This window comes from Wasmannia auropunctata, unplaced genomic scaffold, assembly GCF_000956235.1.
Source record: "Wasmannia auropunctata unplaced genomic scaffold, wasmannia.A_1.0 LD336037.1, whole genome shotgun sequence".
NCBI lineage: Eukaryota > Metazoa > Arthropoda > Insecta > Hymenoptera > Formicidae > Wasmannia > Wasmannia auropunctata.
The window spans coordinates 9780-25522 of NW_012026853.1; the positions used below are offsets into that span (position 1 = coordinate 9780).

The following is a 15743-nucleotide window of genomic DNA, read 5'->3' on the forward strand; positions in this document are numbered from 1 at the left end:
CCAGCAGCTTCTACCTTCAACCGACTGTGTGTATTGTACGTCACTGTGCTAGTGTTTCAGATGGATATGTTGTATATAAATTGTGTTTGTGTATTAAAAGCTTGTTTCAAAAGAATCAATGACGATCTGACAAATTTGCTAATCATGTACGATAAACCGCATTTACATTTTTGCTATAAACAAAAAAACCTTTTATTGGAACTTAAGGCTCTGAAGAAGCGTCATTTGATAGTTAATAATTCAGTGCAAATACTAAAAATAATTTTCAGTCCGCAACTTCTCGCAACTATAACTTTAATTTTCATTCACGTTACTTTTGAACTATATTTCAATATGATACAGTGGGAAAACGGGTTAACTATTAGTTGGCCTAAGCACATTGAAGAAGCTTTACATATCCCCTACATTATGTATTATTTTATAAAATTATTATTGATAGTATGGGTCTGCGAAACCGGCAAAAATCAAGCTCTAAAAATTAGCACTACTGTTCATGACATGCTTAACAGCATTAAGAATGAACAACTCAAACTTGAGGTATTAAACAATTTAATTTGTATTTCTTTTAATATTTCTTATATTAATTTCATACACATCAAATTTATATACAATTTATAATTACTTTTCCTAAATCTGTTTATAAATGTTTTTTTATCTAATGTTGCAGTTGCAGCTGTTTTCTTTGCAATTAATGCATTGCGATAATACATTCTCCGCGAAAGGTCTCAAATTGGATGCGACATGTCTCACAGCGGTAAGTGAACAATTATTTACAATAATTTAAATGCTTTTAAATTAATTATGGTGTTTAATTTATATGGTTTTGCTTTTAGATAATGGGTACTATCACTACATATTATATTATTTTAATTCAATTCTTGATTGCGTCACATTCTTGTGACGAAAAAACTGCAATCAATATTACACACGCAATCTAAATCAGCACAAGGAATCTCACGCAAAATACATAATCGATAAGGAAAATTGATTTCTAAATATTAGAAATATTTTCTTTTTTATCATTATGATTGTGTAACGTAAACGATGATTTTATATATGAATAGATACAATTAAACGTATAATATAGTTATTTGCTTTAAAATGTAATTTTTAATTAACCAAAAAATCCTTGTAAGTAAGAGTAGAATACATACAACATATTTTGCAATTTTAATTGTTTAAAATTTATTAAAATTATTTATGATTTTTTATTTAATACTTTGATTAATTTTTACTTTACTTCAATAATTTTTATATCACTGAAAATTAAGTAATTTAATTTAACTAAACGTAGTATTTAATCAAATATCTTGTGGAGGTATATTTAGAATTCAAGTTATATTTATTTTTCAAGACTAATTTAAAAATTTTTGTTAAAAGAAATGTAACATGATCGATGCATTATTACACTAATAACGCTTTTTTGCTATTCTGTTTTTTTTTATCTTGAAATATAAAAAACTAGTTACATTAAGGTAATTTTTTGTTCACAGACTACGTTGTAGCTATTGCAAAATTAATAAAGTCATTAGTTGGAATATGTACCAGTAAACTCTAATTTAGATAATTGTTTCGATTAATTCTAAAGCATTGATATATATACACATAAGTGGATATTAATAATTCTTTAAGAAATTAATAATTGACGTAACTACCACATATTCGATGCTTTTTATTTTGTACATCTGTATACACAGATGATTCTCCTAATAAGTGATCTACATATGTGTGCAAAGTGATCATACAGCAATTATATTCCATTAAATTACACATTACTATTCCATTATTTCACATCCCAAGGGTAATACATGTGACTCGAGCAGCTCCATGGTTACTTCATATCTAACAAACGATCCTTGAGTAATGTCTTATAGTAACAACTGGCAGTCTTAATCTTAATTTCACCGGATGCAAATAGATTACGAAAACGTTAGTTTCAGCGTACATTTCGGGAGAACAAAGTTTGGAGGAAACAGAGCAGCAAAATAAATTTAGAAGTGACACGTTAGCTCACATTAAAACTGAAGTGTGTTCGTAATAAGATATTTAAATATCTAATTGATAATGAGACTAACAATTTTAAAGCAATTCTTCCACAACACAACATTGATGTTCAGTTCGTCATCAAAATTACGACAAATCAAAGGCGATAAAGCAGGAAGGAGATGGCGGATGTTTCACGCCACGGATTTTCAATCCTTGATGTATCCGTGTTTTATCTTTTGCCGCATTCTCGGAATATTCCCGTACAAGATTAACGCCTCATCCTTCGAAATTTCTAAACCGTTCTACATTCTGTCGACTGTCATTACGTGTGTCATTGGTTTTTACACGCTGATAGTACTCTATGTGCTCAACAACTCTGAATGGTTCATGATCAGAACCTTACGCAGAACTATTGAACTTAACGCTTTCTACATATTCGGTAGCTTCATAATGGTTGTCACGTCCGTTTGGGTTGGCCCACGAATGCGTTTACTTCAGACCATACTGAGGATCTCTTCCGGACTGCCTTTGGAGTCATACGAGAAGCAGTCTGTGCTAATCCACGCCAAGGACATTGTCGGTTTCTTTTTCTTATTCGTGCAACTATTATTCTGTTTCTACAACGTGCAATTTTATGTCATGCTCAAGGCGTTTTCATTCTACATCACTCTGATAGTGTTTCAGATGGATATGCTATACATGAATTGCGTTTGCGTATTAAAGGCTTGCTTCAAGAGAATCAATGACGGTTTGGCGAACCTGCTCGTAATGAACGACGAATCGCATTTATGGGTCCATCATGAACGGAGAAATCCTTTCTTGCTGATGGAGCTCGAGGCTCTGAAGAAACAACATCTGATAGTCAACGACACAGTACAGATGCTGAATATGATCTTCAGTCCGCAGCTCCTTGCTACTGTAGTTATAACCTTCGTCAGACTCACTTTCTACTTGTACTTTTCTTTAATGTTATGGGAAAATAGTGTACACGTACATGTATACATGAACAATTTGGAAAAACAAGTCTACTACATATTCCTCATGACATCTGTAGCGTTTTATTTGATAAAAATAGCACTGGTGGTATGGGCATGCGAGACCGGCAAAGATCAAGCCAATGAAATTGCCATTATTATTCACAATGTGTTTAACAGTACTAATGACGAGCAAGTTAAAGTTGAGGTAATAAAAAAATAATAATTTAATTTATACAACGTTTAAAAAATGTCTTATGTGTTATTGTGACTTTTCGTACATTTTACTTAAATTTAATTTGTTACATTTCTATATTTAATTCTATATTTAATTATTTTTCGATCTGATGTTGTAGTTGCAGCTATTTTCTTTGCAAGTACTGCATACTCGTCAAAATACATTCTCCGCGAAGGGTCTCACTATGGGTGCGCCGCTTCTTGCTGCAGTGAGTAATCAATGATTTGCCTTTATTAATTATATATATGTATATTTAATATTGCTTATGATTTTACTTTTAGTTAATTGGTAGTACCATCACGTATCTGTTAATCTTGATACAATTCAACCGCATGTCGAATTCTTGTGACGAACAGTTTACAATCCACAATATTACACAAACTACGTAATTGAAGAAAGATACAAAAGAAGACCAAAAGAATATATTTCTAAACATTGGAAATACTTCCTATTTCTCATCATGTGAGTAAGACATTATCGTCCGATGTTTTATAGATAATTGCACGTATACGTATATGTATAGGAGTTTAAAAATATTAGATTAGATGTTTATTAACAATAAATAGAAAATAAATAATGTTCATTAAATTAAATATTTATTATCAATCAAAAATTAATAAAAATTCAAATTTTGATGTTATATCGCGTTAGCATTTGACACATTTACATATTTGATAGAGATAAGGGAAGGGAATCCATTTCCGTTGAATGACGAAATATTTGCGTAATACGAGACAAGATTGTTCCGCATTACAAGTGTCGATGATATGATATCGGGAGGGCGAATGAATTTCATTATAGCCGGCGGACGCGTTTAATGCAGAGCAACTCCGGCGGTCTAAAGCCTGGCCTGGATAGGCCAACTCAGCACCCTGATATTTCTTTGAATAGAGATCTGTGCCGTGCGATAGGCTCGTATAAAAGACGAGGGTAAAGACGGAAGGAACTCTCCGTCTCTATCTTACCCATTCACTCGCCCGATCCTCGCCGCCCGTAGTTCTAATGTCACTTAGCATATTACCACTCTCCATTCCTTTAGACTCGAATTTTCACGCTCTGCCTCTTATAGATAAGTCCCGTAGCCCTAAACTCGTTAGCAAACCGAACTAATATTCATTGCAAGTGACACCAAGTGTGAAATGGAGTAACGCAATCTTGAAACGGAACGTGCGCCATCATAATTAAAGTACAGACGCCGAAGTAGATCTCGTTAGACATTACTTATGATTTAATATGATTCCACAGCGAAATTTCTATCAGATTATTAAACGAAAATGTGACATGCGGAACGCATATTAATATACATTATATAATTAAATTCTCAGTAAAATTGAAGAATGATACATTCCATCTCTCTATGTATATTTCATTTCCCTATTAATAATCACAGGAAGAATCATTTCACGTCTTTAATTTAATTAAAGTTAAATCTTGCCGCCGAGTTTCTTATTAGTTTCCCTCTTCTAATCTCTCATTACTCGCTATTATCTGTACCGCTATTATTTAATTAATCCCCCACGTTACGCTTGAAAAGGGATTATTCTCCTGGGCACGCAATAAACGTTTTATGTCTACGTCTACGTCCCGATCGAGCTAGGTCGCGTCAGAGCTGCGGAATAGCACCAAACTCGACACGAGTAACCCGGGAATAATCCGTCACCATAAAAACCGCGCCCGCTACAAGTCCCAATGGCCTGGACGGCGAGGACATTAAATCCCGGCAACATGAGGCGTTAGACCGGACGGACGACGCGACAGGGAAAGTGAACCCGTGCAGCGGCGCGAAGGTATACGCCGAACTGGGAGCGGAACGAAAACCCACGGTAAACTCAATTTTCCGCGTTAACTCGACCGACGAGGAGAGATCGTAACGAGAGTCCGGCGACCGATCGCTTAATATTCATGGAGGCGTGGCGAGCGGGTGTTTTAGTGTTTCTCTTCGGTGCGGGGCGCCGGCCGGCCAAGTGAGTTTATGGCTGATTTTCTCTTCGGAAAACGGCACGTCGCGGATCGGGCGAGTCGTGCGACGCGTTCCGTCCGCGAGAATTCGCATCCCCCGACAGCCATTGTGTCCTTACTCACGTCGGCACTCGCGAGAGACCGCGCGAAAGAAAAAGATTTGTTGAACAAGCGCCACGCGCGCGTCGAGCAAGAAAGAAAAAACAAAAAAAAGTTTCTTTCAACCTTTCGGATTTAAAGAACTCTCATCTGGACCACGATAGTCACTATAGCAATCGAATGTTTCAGATTAAATGGACGTTTTGCAGCGATGGAAGATGGCTTTCAGCTTTATCGAAGTGCATCATCGTTGATTGCTGAAAATGCAGGCACGATTATTGCAATAATTCGATTGATCAGCATTGCCAAACAATACGAGATGTAATCGGTACACATTTCGCCAATAATGGCCGATTCTGATTGACTGTCAAAATACCATTTGAAATTATAATACTAACTAACAATAAGAGTTTGTCGATCCAATTGCATACGGTGTCGCATTGATAGGATATCTCGACAATGTGAAACATTCTAGCATGATAACAGTAAATATTCCCCGACAAAAGTAAAAATGGAAACTTGGAGAATTATTATTAACTTCAATTATCACACAAATGAAATTGTTTTAAATGATCGCTCAAATGCTCAATTAAATTGCTTAAAAATTATTGTAATCGTCTATTTAAGTCTTCTTCAGTAGTTCATTAATTGATTTAGCCATTTTTATATATCCATTGGTCAATACAGTGCTTTTCGGTATGAAATTCCTTACATGTTTTTATAGAAATTTTTTAATTTATTAGAGAGAGAAAAAAAACGTTATATTGCGGTATCAGTGGAAAAATAATTTTGTATTTTTCCAGTGCGATGTTAGTATGCGCAATTCGTGGCACGAATCACCATTTCAAGGGGAGGGGAGAGGGGTAGTTATTGCGAGTCGTCTAATTAAGGTATATGGCAGTATAACAAACACGTTATGTTTGAGTTACTAAAATCAGGTATTCATGACCGACGCTTTAGATTCATCCAAAAAACGCCAAGAACGCGTCGGGGTCACCGAATGCGGATTTTACGCGCCTAGATGTTAAGCGGCGTAAAGCGGATTTTTTTATGTCACTTCCCGTGTAAAACCGACGTTTTTTCTCGTGTGAAACAGGGAGACGTGTTTGGCCGCGCATCGCGAACGCGAAGGTCTTTTGTGCGCTTCGAAAGATGCCGACAAATCGGTATTCGCGGAACGCGCGCACGAAGGCGCGACGCAGCGTTATTACATAAATGGGGATAAAAACCAGGATTGAGGGAAAAGATGGTAACAGAGTGAAACGAGATCGCGACGAGCGCGAGTATTATCATCCGAGTGAATTTCTATCGCACGACCGAGTGATTTTAACGATTAACATTGTATTTTTAAACCCGCTATCTGTCTTTCTCTTTCTCGTTATTATCACTATAACTTTCCAACATTTATAAACATATTCGATTTGGAGGAAAAATATTGCATCTTTTTGGATTTAAATATAGTTAAGATCTGCAGTTTTATCATTAAAAACACGAATGTGCACTGTTCAAAATGAAATTAAATTATTAAATATAGCAACGGCTGAAGAGAAAACGTCAGGTAAATTAAATATTGAAGCTTTGTAATAATTAAATTAATTAAAATGGAATAAAATGTCACTCTAGTGAACAAACAATTCTCCTTTTTTTTAGCCTGAGCTGTATTTAAAACAACTCTTACATTTCTAATTGCCTCAACTCTGGATAACTGGAGCGCAAATAAATACTACATTAAAATAAGTTTGGAGACAGCAATTTCGTGATCGTTTCTCTAAATAAGAATTTCCTATTTATACTTGTACATGAATGTAAAGAACAAATTCTTATTTATCAAGCAATTACGAAATTATCGTTTTTAATTTTAATATATTTATATTTAATCATATTCTCTATTCACATTTCAATTATGCAGAATCCGGACGATTAGAAATACAAGAGCTGTTACAAAAAGGTCTGAATTAAAACTGAAAAAAAAGTGAAAATAACCAGCATAACAGATATCTTATTCTACTTTAATTAATTTAAGTTCAAACTGATCTATTGGACAGATATCACACAGGATTTGACGTATTAATTGCCACACGTTACAGAATAACAATTACAACGTGCGAAAGTTGCTCCCGATGTAACGTCAGGCTCGAACGATTTGTTTCCTGGCTTTCTCAACGGGGTCAACGAGAGTCATAAATCAAAAGAGCGAACGATAGTATGGATGCTTCCAATCAATTAGGCGCATTCGTGAAAGAAACGGTTTCGTTGATCAAATCGCTCTCGTTATTCTCGGCATAACGAACGAAGCGGCTCCTTTGAAATCTCAATACAACCCACGCATGCCTTTCGAAAAAATGTCACGTGAAAGTCTCCGTAATTTCGAGTCCGTATTTTTTTCGTGCAAAAGGATTTAATACTTTTAAATAGACACTAATTGAAGTGGAGTTTCCAATGCAAATGTAAATTGTTTTACAACGGAATACAAAGAAGCAAAACATATATTATTTAATCTCTCTATACAACAAATTGAGATATTTTACTTTATATAAGTTCTTCATTTATTCAAATATGCTTTTTAATTTCAAAAATTATGATTTCTAAATGTTTCAGAAATATTTAATTGATATTTATCTCACAAAAAATATTCCCTATTTTCAAAAATATATAACTAAAACTAATTAGATTGTCTTATTACAATATAAAATTATGAGAAAAACATTTATTAATTAATTATTAATTAAAATTGTGCTTGCTGATATTCAGAATCTCAAAACTATACGTACTCTGTTTAATCACATTGAAGTTACAAAATTGTCAACTTTAATTTAATCATGTTTAAATTTAAAAATCTTATCGCTTTGTTATTATTAATAATTTAGTTCATATGTGACACTTTATATGACACTTTAAGTGAAAATTTCTCAATCTTAGAATGCTGTATTGCAAAGAACTAATATTACTGCTAATCCAAGTACAGTGTTGTATGCGTGATGGTACGTAAATCTTTCTCTCGTTGGAAGATATCGCGTGTACCCGATATGATCACGATCGTGAGTCGTAAAGGCTGCTTCGTAGTTGCAGCAGAAATGAAATTTCTTCGTGCGAAAAAGATTTATCGGCTATGCCATTCTATACAAATGGATGGTTGCTACTCGCCGTGCATTTATATGACGCGGTTAGGAAAATTGCAGACGCGCTAAAAAGATTGCGATGCGCATAAATAAATCGCTATCGTTTTAAGTAAAAGTATCGAGTAATAGATACTTAATTTAATCGCCATAATTAAATAATTAAATAAAACTGCATTTCGTAAAAAGAGTCATTAAGCAAAAAGGGTCTCTCTCTTGCTGCTATTGCGTGCTATTTATTTTATTTCCAGAACGCTACCTTTTTAATGCGAGTTTTATTAATATACGCAGCTATTTTTGTGTGCGTTCAAATCAACGTAAAATTTAAAAGACTGTGTAAATTTTCGTTATTTTAAAGTAAATATTGTCAGTATTCAGAAAATAATATAGTAATTAATCTTATGTGATAGATATAGAGTAAACATAAATAAAATATTATTCAAATATCTTTTCATTTTACAACGTATAAAGAAATGTAATTTCGAAATAAGAGAATTGAGATTTGCGCAGCTGAATGCAGTCATTAGCCTTGCTCTCTAAAATTACGTCTTCATCAAATCAAGCCATTATTGATCTTTAATGCACAGTTAAATGTAATCGAACGGCTTCGTGATTGGCGATGCTCCTAAAGTTGATGCACGCCGTTAGATACGTCATTCGATTAGCGCTCGTTGGACGAGAGCATAGTTTCTGGCTAGCCTAACCGGCCAATAACGAGTGATCAACAACATCATGAAAATTGGGACACCCTCAGATCAATTGGCAATTAACCATCGTGCCCGGGACGGACTTTATGAAATCTCGATTCGATTACATCGAAGTGTGTACTCTGACCGGCGCGCGGAGATTGAGTGTCACCGTTGCCAATGGCGGAAAATTGGAAATTTACCTAAGCAATTTGCCAGGCGCGCTCACCTGATCGTCGTCGTCGTCGTCGTCGTCCTTCGCCTCCTCCTCGCGATTCCCTATTATTTCCAAGTAGGTCACCCGTGCGACCTGTTAAAATTTTCAGCACTGCGCCATGTTTCAGTAACTATGATGCTTTAACGTGGCCTTAAAACTGGGCCATGTGTCAGTAAATTTCGTAGATTTTAGTATGCGTTTAGTTACGCTGTAAGTTTCGGCTAAACTTCGTTTCATCGATATTAGCGAAACTCGTTTGGATGCACGACCCACATTTGTTACATACCCTCCTCCTTCCCGCAACATTACAGATAATAAATCACGTAGCGCATTCATCAAAATTATCACAGCAACGCACACGACATTTGAATCAATAAAATATCAAAAGTTATATTTTGTTTCATTCCAAATACCGTTAATGAGCTAACATTGGAACAAATTGACGATGATGGATGAGCAAATATAAGCGATAGATCGTGCACGCACGTCATGGACAACGAAATGTTATGCGTTCGCTGAAGATTGTCCTTGCTCCTCCAAACAATATGACGGATAAAAACGCTGTATTTTCCGTAGTTCAGCACAGAAATGAGGAGCCTTTAAAGAACGGTGCGCCTTTATATCCCTAAACAAGGAAACTTTTTTTCATTTTCACCGCCATTACTCGTTTGTACAGCTCAATCCGCCCCCTTGCCTACGATGCACACGGAGGTATACACGCGGATGACGATATTAATAAAGTAGGAGGAAAAGTAGTTCGCGAAAAATATAAAAGATCCCGGTATTTGCGAGAGAAAAAGAAAGATAAAAGAGGACGGGAGAATCCAAGAGGGAGATAAAAATTGAAAAAGACGGAAGCTCGACGAAAAAAGAAAACACGCGTAGAAGAAAGCGCATACTAGAGGGGGCAGAGAGAGAGAGAGAGAGAGGGGAGGGGGAGGAGAAGAGAGAAAAAGAGAGTTCGCTGCAAAATGGTCGGCCATCCGTCAAGCATTGAAGACACGCGAGATAGAGACGTATTGAGAAAACCGGGACAAAAACCTATTGTTAGGCACACGCTCTGCAGGAATATAGTACCCATTGCTACTTGTCACCTTCCGACCCCTTTTCAGTCCCATCCATAGCGTGTAAGTGCCAATCGTCGATGCGAATACGAAAGTCGGGGATTGTATCATCGGCGCGAAATTGCATGCGACGCTTGGAAATCGCTGGCAATTATTACCGCGCGATCGTTCCACCCTAGAGAGAAATGAAGTTTTCTCATTCCTCTCGACGATTTATAATTTTTGAGATTGTGAAATCTAACTTTTTTCAGGAATTCGTTATTCCATTTAAAAAATAATATTAATAAACTACCACATAAATTATATTTCAATTATTTTAATTATAATTAATGTAATGTTTAATTTTTGCCCCAAAATGTACAATTCTTTTTCTAGATCCAGCATATCAAATCAAAATCAAGAAAGGCAGCGAGAAAGGAGAAGAAAAGAAAATACTCTACATTTTAGAATATTTATTTCAATGTAATAAATTGATCAAGAATTTAACATTTTTCGTTAATATTATATAATGAAATATTATATATTGAAAGCCGCCTGTTTTATCCGGATTGTACGAGGAAAATGTAGGGATAAGCTTGAAGCCCGCAATATTTTACAGAGGCATATGTAAACTTATTTAGACCACTAATTACAAAACTTCATAGGTAAGACCGATGAGCCTCATTATGTATAGTTCATAACAAATTTAAGCGGAATCTAATTAAAAATTTTCGCCGTCACGTCGCAGATATACGTCGCTGTTATATGTACAGCTTTAATAATCGCTTTATCGATTTCAAAGCCTCGCGCAGTTTTATCGCTTGATATTTAATCGAAGGCACGAGAAAGAGATAATTAAAATTAAAAAAAAAATATATATATATACATATGTACGCGATGGAGCATCTCTCACAAGACCTGTCCTACGATTTTTCCGGGAGCGTATGCGGGAGGTATACTGAGGCAAAACTACCGTATTACCTCGTTACTCGGTTTTCAGGAAGTGTAAAAGTAATTACAAGTGGAGGAAGTAACAAATCGCTTCGCTCGACAGCGGCAATAAACGGCGGCGAGTATTTTAAGTAGTCCAGTCATTTTACTGTCGGACACGCTAGCCCTCGAGAGCGATTTTCCCGTGAAAGCGTAGCAGCCGCTAGTGTTTCGTATTTCATTTGGAGTGACGTTTATGCCATTGAAATGGGATAGCGGTCCAGAGATAACTGGGTGCTGCATCGGAATTACTTGTACAGAGTTAATTTGCGCCACTCTTGTTTTTTTTCGTTCCCAAAACTTATATCTCTCGTCTTATCGTATCGCGACTGTAAAAGTACACACACACACGTATACAATTTCCCGTAAGTCCTTTCGGATAGTTTCGATTAATTGAATAAAATACATCTCTAAAATAATTGTATTGTTTCAATTCGTTTGTGTTTTTCCTTTCAGGCAGATATATCCATTGTCCGTAAACCACCGGTGACGTAAGGGACAGGACGCAGTTATTTGATAAAGGCCAGCTTCTATCGGCGTCGCGCTGGTACCGAGCAATCTATTACAGATTAATTGGCGTTTCTATCAGCCTCGGAGCTCTCTCTCTCTCTCCTTTGTCGATCGATCCGGCGGCGGACCGAGGGAAAAAATATGAAATCTAGTTCTTGCGCCGTGGGGTGGGGACGTGTGCACAGAAACGTTAATTCGATGCGATGGGCCGGCTCGCTCGCACTGTCAATAATGCTTTTTTTCTCCCTTCTCCCTCGCTCCCTCATATCGACGATGCATCTCGTGTATCGAGAGAACTGGGCACGCCATAGGAGAGTGCCATTGCCGGTGCGCTCTCTCTCTCTCTCTCTCTCTCTCTCTCTCTCTCTCTCTCTCTCTCTCGTGTGCGTGGTTTATTCCTGGAGCCCTGGGTTATTAACACGACGCCGCGATCGCGCAAAAGCCCTCGTAAAGCCCACGTCCCGCACCGAGTGGCTACCTGCGAACGAAGTGTCGGACAGGTGTCAATCGCCATCGATACCGTGAGGAGAGGCGCCTCTCCTAAATATACACACATATGTGTAATACATACGCGCACACGTATACGCTCATGTATGCGTGTATGTATGCGCCGTATGTATGCACCGGGGGTTAATTGCGAGATATCACGACGACGCGGGCGGGTGTCGCCGACAGTGGAAAATGCGGGGCTCTGATGGACACCCTCGATTAACTCGAGAGCCGCGAACACTGGGGCGGGTTCAACCCGATCGCTTGTTTTCTCCCCGGTACTTTTTCAGCTTTTGACAACGATCGATGGCGCTGATGGGGGCTAATACGATGGTCGCGACGTTTACTGATGACACTTATGATCGTGAATGCGGCCCGGGGCGCGGACGCTCTCGCCGGCCGAGGCTCTTCTCGATCCAGCCGGTATACGTGACATAGATATCAGCCGTGCGCACAATTAATACCTTAATATTAATTGAATGTCATTATTATTATTATTATTATTAATAACGACGCGCACGGATGTAGGGATAATGATATCAAATGTGTTTACAGATGACAGTTGCAATCGCATATTCGATATAAATGTTAATCGTATATATTCGATAAATTAAATATTTGTCAATATTATCCGTATAAATATTGTCGTTATACTTAAAACGCTTATTAATGCAAATAATATAAGTTATTAAATATTTTGTGAGGTAGAAAGGTGAACCGTGAATCGCAATTTCATGATATCCATGAATAATACTCGCAAATGCAGTTGTATACGCATCTGCTTTTATATGCGAAACTTTTCTCGTTATGATACAAATGAAATTATTTGTTTAAACGATATTGGACAAATAAATATTCATTAAACTCTGCCGCAGATCAAAATAGAACGTTGCAGTGAACCCAATGCGGTAGTTATAAAATTGATTAACATACAGAGATAACGTATGCAAAATGATACATAAATATTAAACAGTCTACTGAAAAACTTAACGGTACGCTACAAAATATATTTTTATCTTGAATAATTATGTTATATTTTATTTTAATTAATTATAAATTTGCATTGAGAGAGACGTGTGCTATTTTATATGTAACAGGACAAGTGTATTATCGCCAGGCAAAAATCGTAAATTAAAATTCCGATATAAAACGCTGACGTTTATTATGTTTGCCTTCGCGTATAAAAATAAGTTTCGGAAAAATTAGCCCCTATAAGTCGTTCGCGAATTAAATTGAGGGGTGTGGAGAAAAAAGCGTTTTATCCCGTCAACGATGTCACTCCAGTCGACAGGATCAATTAGTCGGAGACGAAGTGCGTGCCGTGGGTAACCGGAACAATCGATCCCCTCTTCCTCCCTCCCTCTCTGTCTGTCTCTCTGTTTCTCATCCCCTCTTAGAAGAGAGACGCATCGAAACAATCGTGTGCAACCGGCTTTGCAACGCGATACGGATATGGACGTGGACGTGCATATATTCGTCCCTCCCCGCCGTCCCGACGATGTCACCCGGACGATGACGCGTCCTGACAGCCGGAATCGCGGGGAAAGCGATTCCTGCGCGTGACATCCGGTCACGCGGCTCGCATACGAGAGCACGGCGCGATGCGAACTCGATCGCCTCTCGCGACGGCGAGAATGGAATTCGACAGGTCGCATCCCCCACACCCCACCCGCCGCCTCTCTGTCACTCTCACCACCCTCCCGCCTCTGATGTTGGTCGCTGACACATACTCCACTCCGCTCTCCTGATTCCTAGTTATACGCACACACGTACTCATACATTCGATCCCACCTCGTCTCCGTTTTACTACCCGCCCTCCCCCCTCTCACCCCTTCTAACTCGGTCTTTCACTCGGTCATCATCCTTCCATTCTTTCATATGCACTTTATTCATTAATCCTACTACTGCCACTTTGGCAAGTAGATTTCAAATAACCATCAGTACTATTTAAATTGCAGCTTTTTAAAATCATACATACACCATATATTTTTTCTATACAGTAATGTATATAAATTTTAAAGATTTTCTTTCAAGACAGTTGCAACAATAAAAATAGGTTTAATTTTAGCTATTGCTTATTGTTGTGCAGAGCATGAAATGTTAAAAAAAATTAAAGAGGAGAATTTAAATCACAAAAGATCAAATAGCATTCCTAATTGCTTGCTACGAATAAAATCTAATAAAAATAAATTAATTATATTAATTTACAAACAATTTTCAATTTTGACAAATGCGATTCTTTGTAGAAAAACATATCTTTAATAATTTTTCCATTTGTGATAATTAAATGGTTTTTCTCAGTTTAATGAACATTTTATGTGCTCTCCAAGTGTTAAATCCACTTTTTATTATTCTGCATATTGCTTTTTAATTGAAGAAATAAATGTAATAGCATATTAAATTGCACTTACAAAGTTTAATTATTATTACCTATCAATAAAGTGATTTTTAAATTTATTTTTCTATAGTCTGCTCTATATTCTACCTCGTTATGCCTCTTCAGACAGGATTTGCCCTAGAATAATAAATAGACTTTCCTCCCTGCCCTACTACCTTTTTACTCTCCTTCCTATAGCCTCTTACACAAACTTCCCACTTTTCCCACTTACACTTTTCGTCTTCCTTTCGCACGGTGTTTCCCACGCATACGATTTCTTCCTCTCTCCTCTCGTGAACGTGTCTTCCTCTCATAACCCGTCCCCCCTTTTACCTCGAGCCGCCGCCGTGGCCGTTAAACGTCAGCAGCAGGCCGCAGATGACGGAGTGCCGCCGCCGTCGCACAATGCTCGAGTGCAATTGCATCGAGACGAATACGCGAGCCGGGGGATTGACGGAGCGCGCGATTCTCGCGGCTTATTACTTTATTTCGTGTGCGTCGACATCGTGTTTCAGCGAAATGGACCCAGTCGAAGAGACAGGAAGTAATCCTAATCAAATCCTGAATCGACGTGGAAAGGCCGACAGACGGATTTAATGCTCTCCGCTGCCAGAGAATGGGTTGACAATGCGATAGTATCAGTAATACAGCAATGATATCTTTGACGATAACATCGCATTTAAGAAGATCGATACCGCCATTATGCGATCGCCAATGGCGATGATTTGCCAACCTCGCGATATATCACGTGACGGATCCCTCGACGGCGATTACGCTCTATTGTAATGTGACAATAGCAGGCTCGCTATTCCTGATGCACTTTGCCGGAGTGCACTCGGCGCGGTCCCCGCGTCGCGGACTAACGGAATACGCAGCCCCTGCTTTATTATTTCGTGACGCGCGCCCGTGACGTCCATACGACGGGCGTCATAGTCGATTGAGCACCCATCTAATTAGCGTCAAGTCACACACGATCCCGTCCTGACATTAGGCGCCGAGGGACTCGGACGTCCTTCCCCTCTCCTTCCTATTCATGGTTAAGCATAACTCTCCTCCCCC

At 37.8% G+C, this 15743-nt stretch overlaps 3 protein-coding genes across 3 annotated transcripts in view; 2 read left to right on the forward strand and 1 right to left on the reverse strand.

Annotated features, from left to right (window-relative positions):
• Positions 1 to 398: 398 nt before the first annotated feature.
• Positions 399 to 1033, forward strand: LOC105452127 (putative gustatory receptor 28b). Its single transcript, XM_011692981.1, has 3 exons — positions 399 to 537; positions 668 to 754; positions 834 to 1033. The coding sequence occupies exons 1-3, from the start codon at positions 409 to 411 to the stop codon at positions 936 to 938; spliced, it is 321 nt and encodes a 106-aa protein (XP_011691283.1). The 5' UTR covers positions 399 to 408; the 3' UTR covers positions 939 to 1033.
• A 1031-nt stretch (positions 1034 to 2064) lies between these two features.
• LOC105452171 lies at positions 2065 to 3374 on the forward strand. The gene has a single exon (XM_011693065.1). The coding sequence runs from the start codon at positions 2065 to 2067 to the stop codon at positions 3181 to 3183; it is 1119 nt and encodes a 372-aa protein (XP_011691367.1). The 3' UTR covers positions 3184 to 3374.
• Positions 3192 to 15743, reverse strand: part of LOC105452172 — a 117299-nt gene continuing 104747 nt past the window's right edge. Inside the window, exon 4 of the mRNA XM_011693066.1 lies at positions 3192 to 3401. Coding sequence (XP_011691368.1) covers positions 3352 to 3401 — 50 coding nt within the window. The 3' untranslated portion in view covers positions 3192 to 3351. The remainder of the gene's footprint in view (positions 3402 to 15743) is intronic.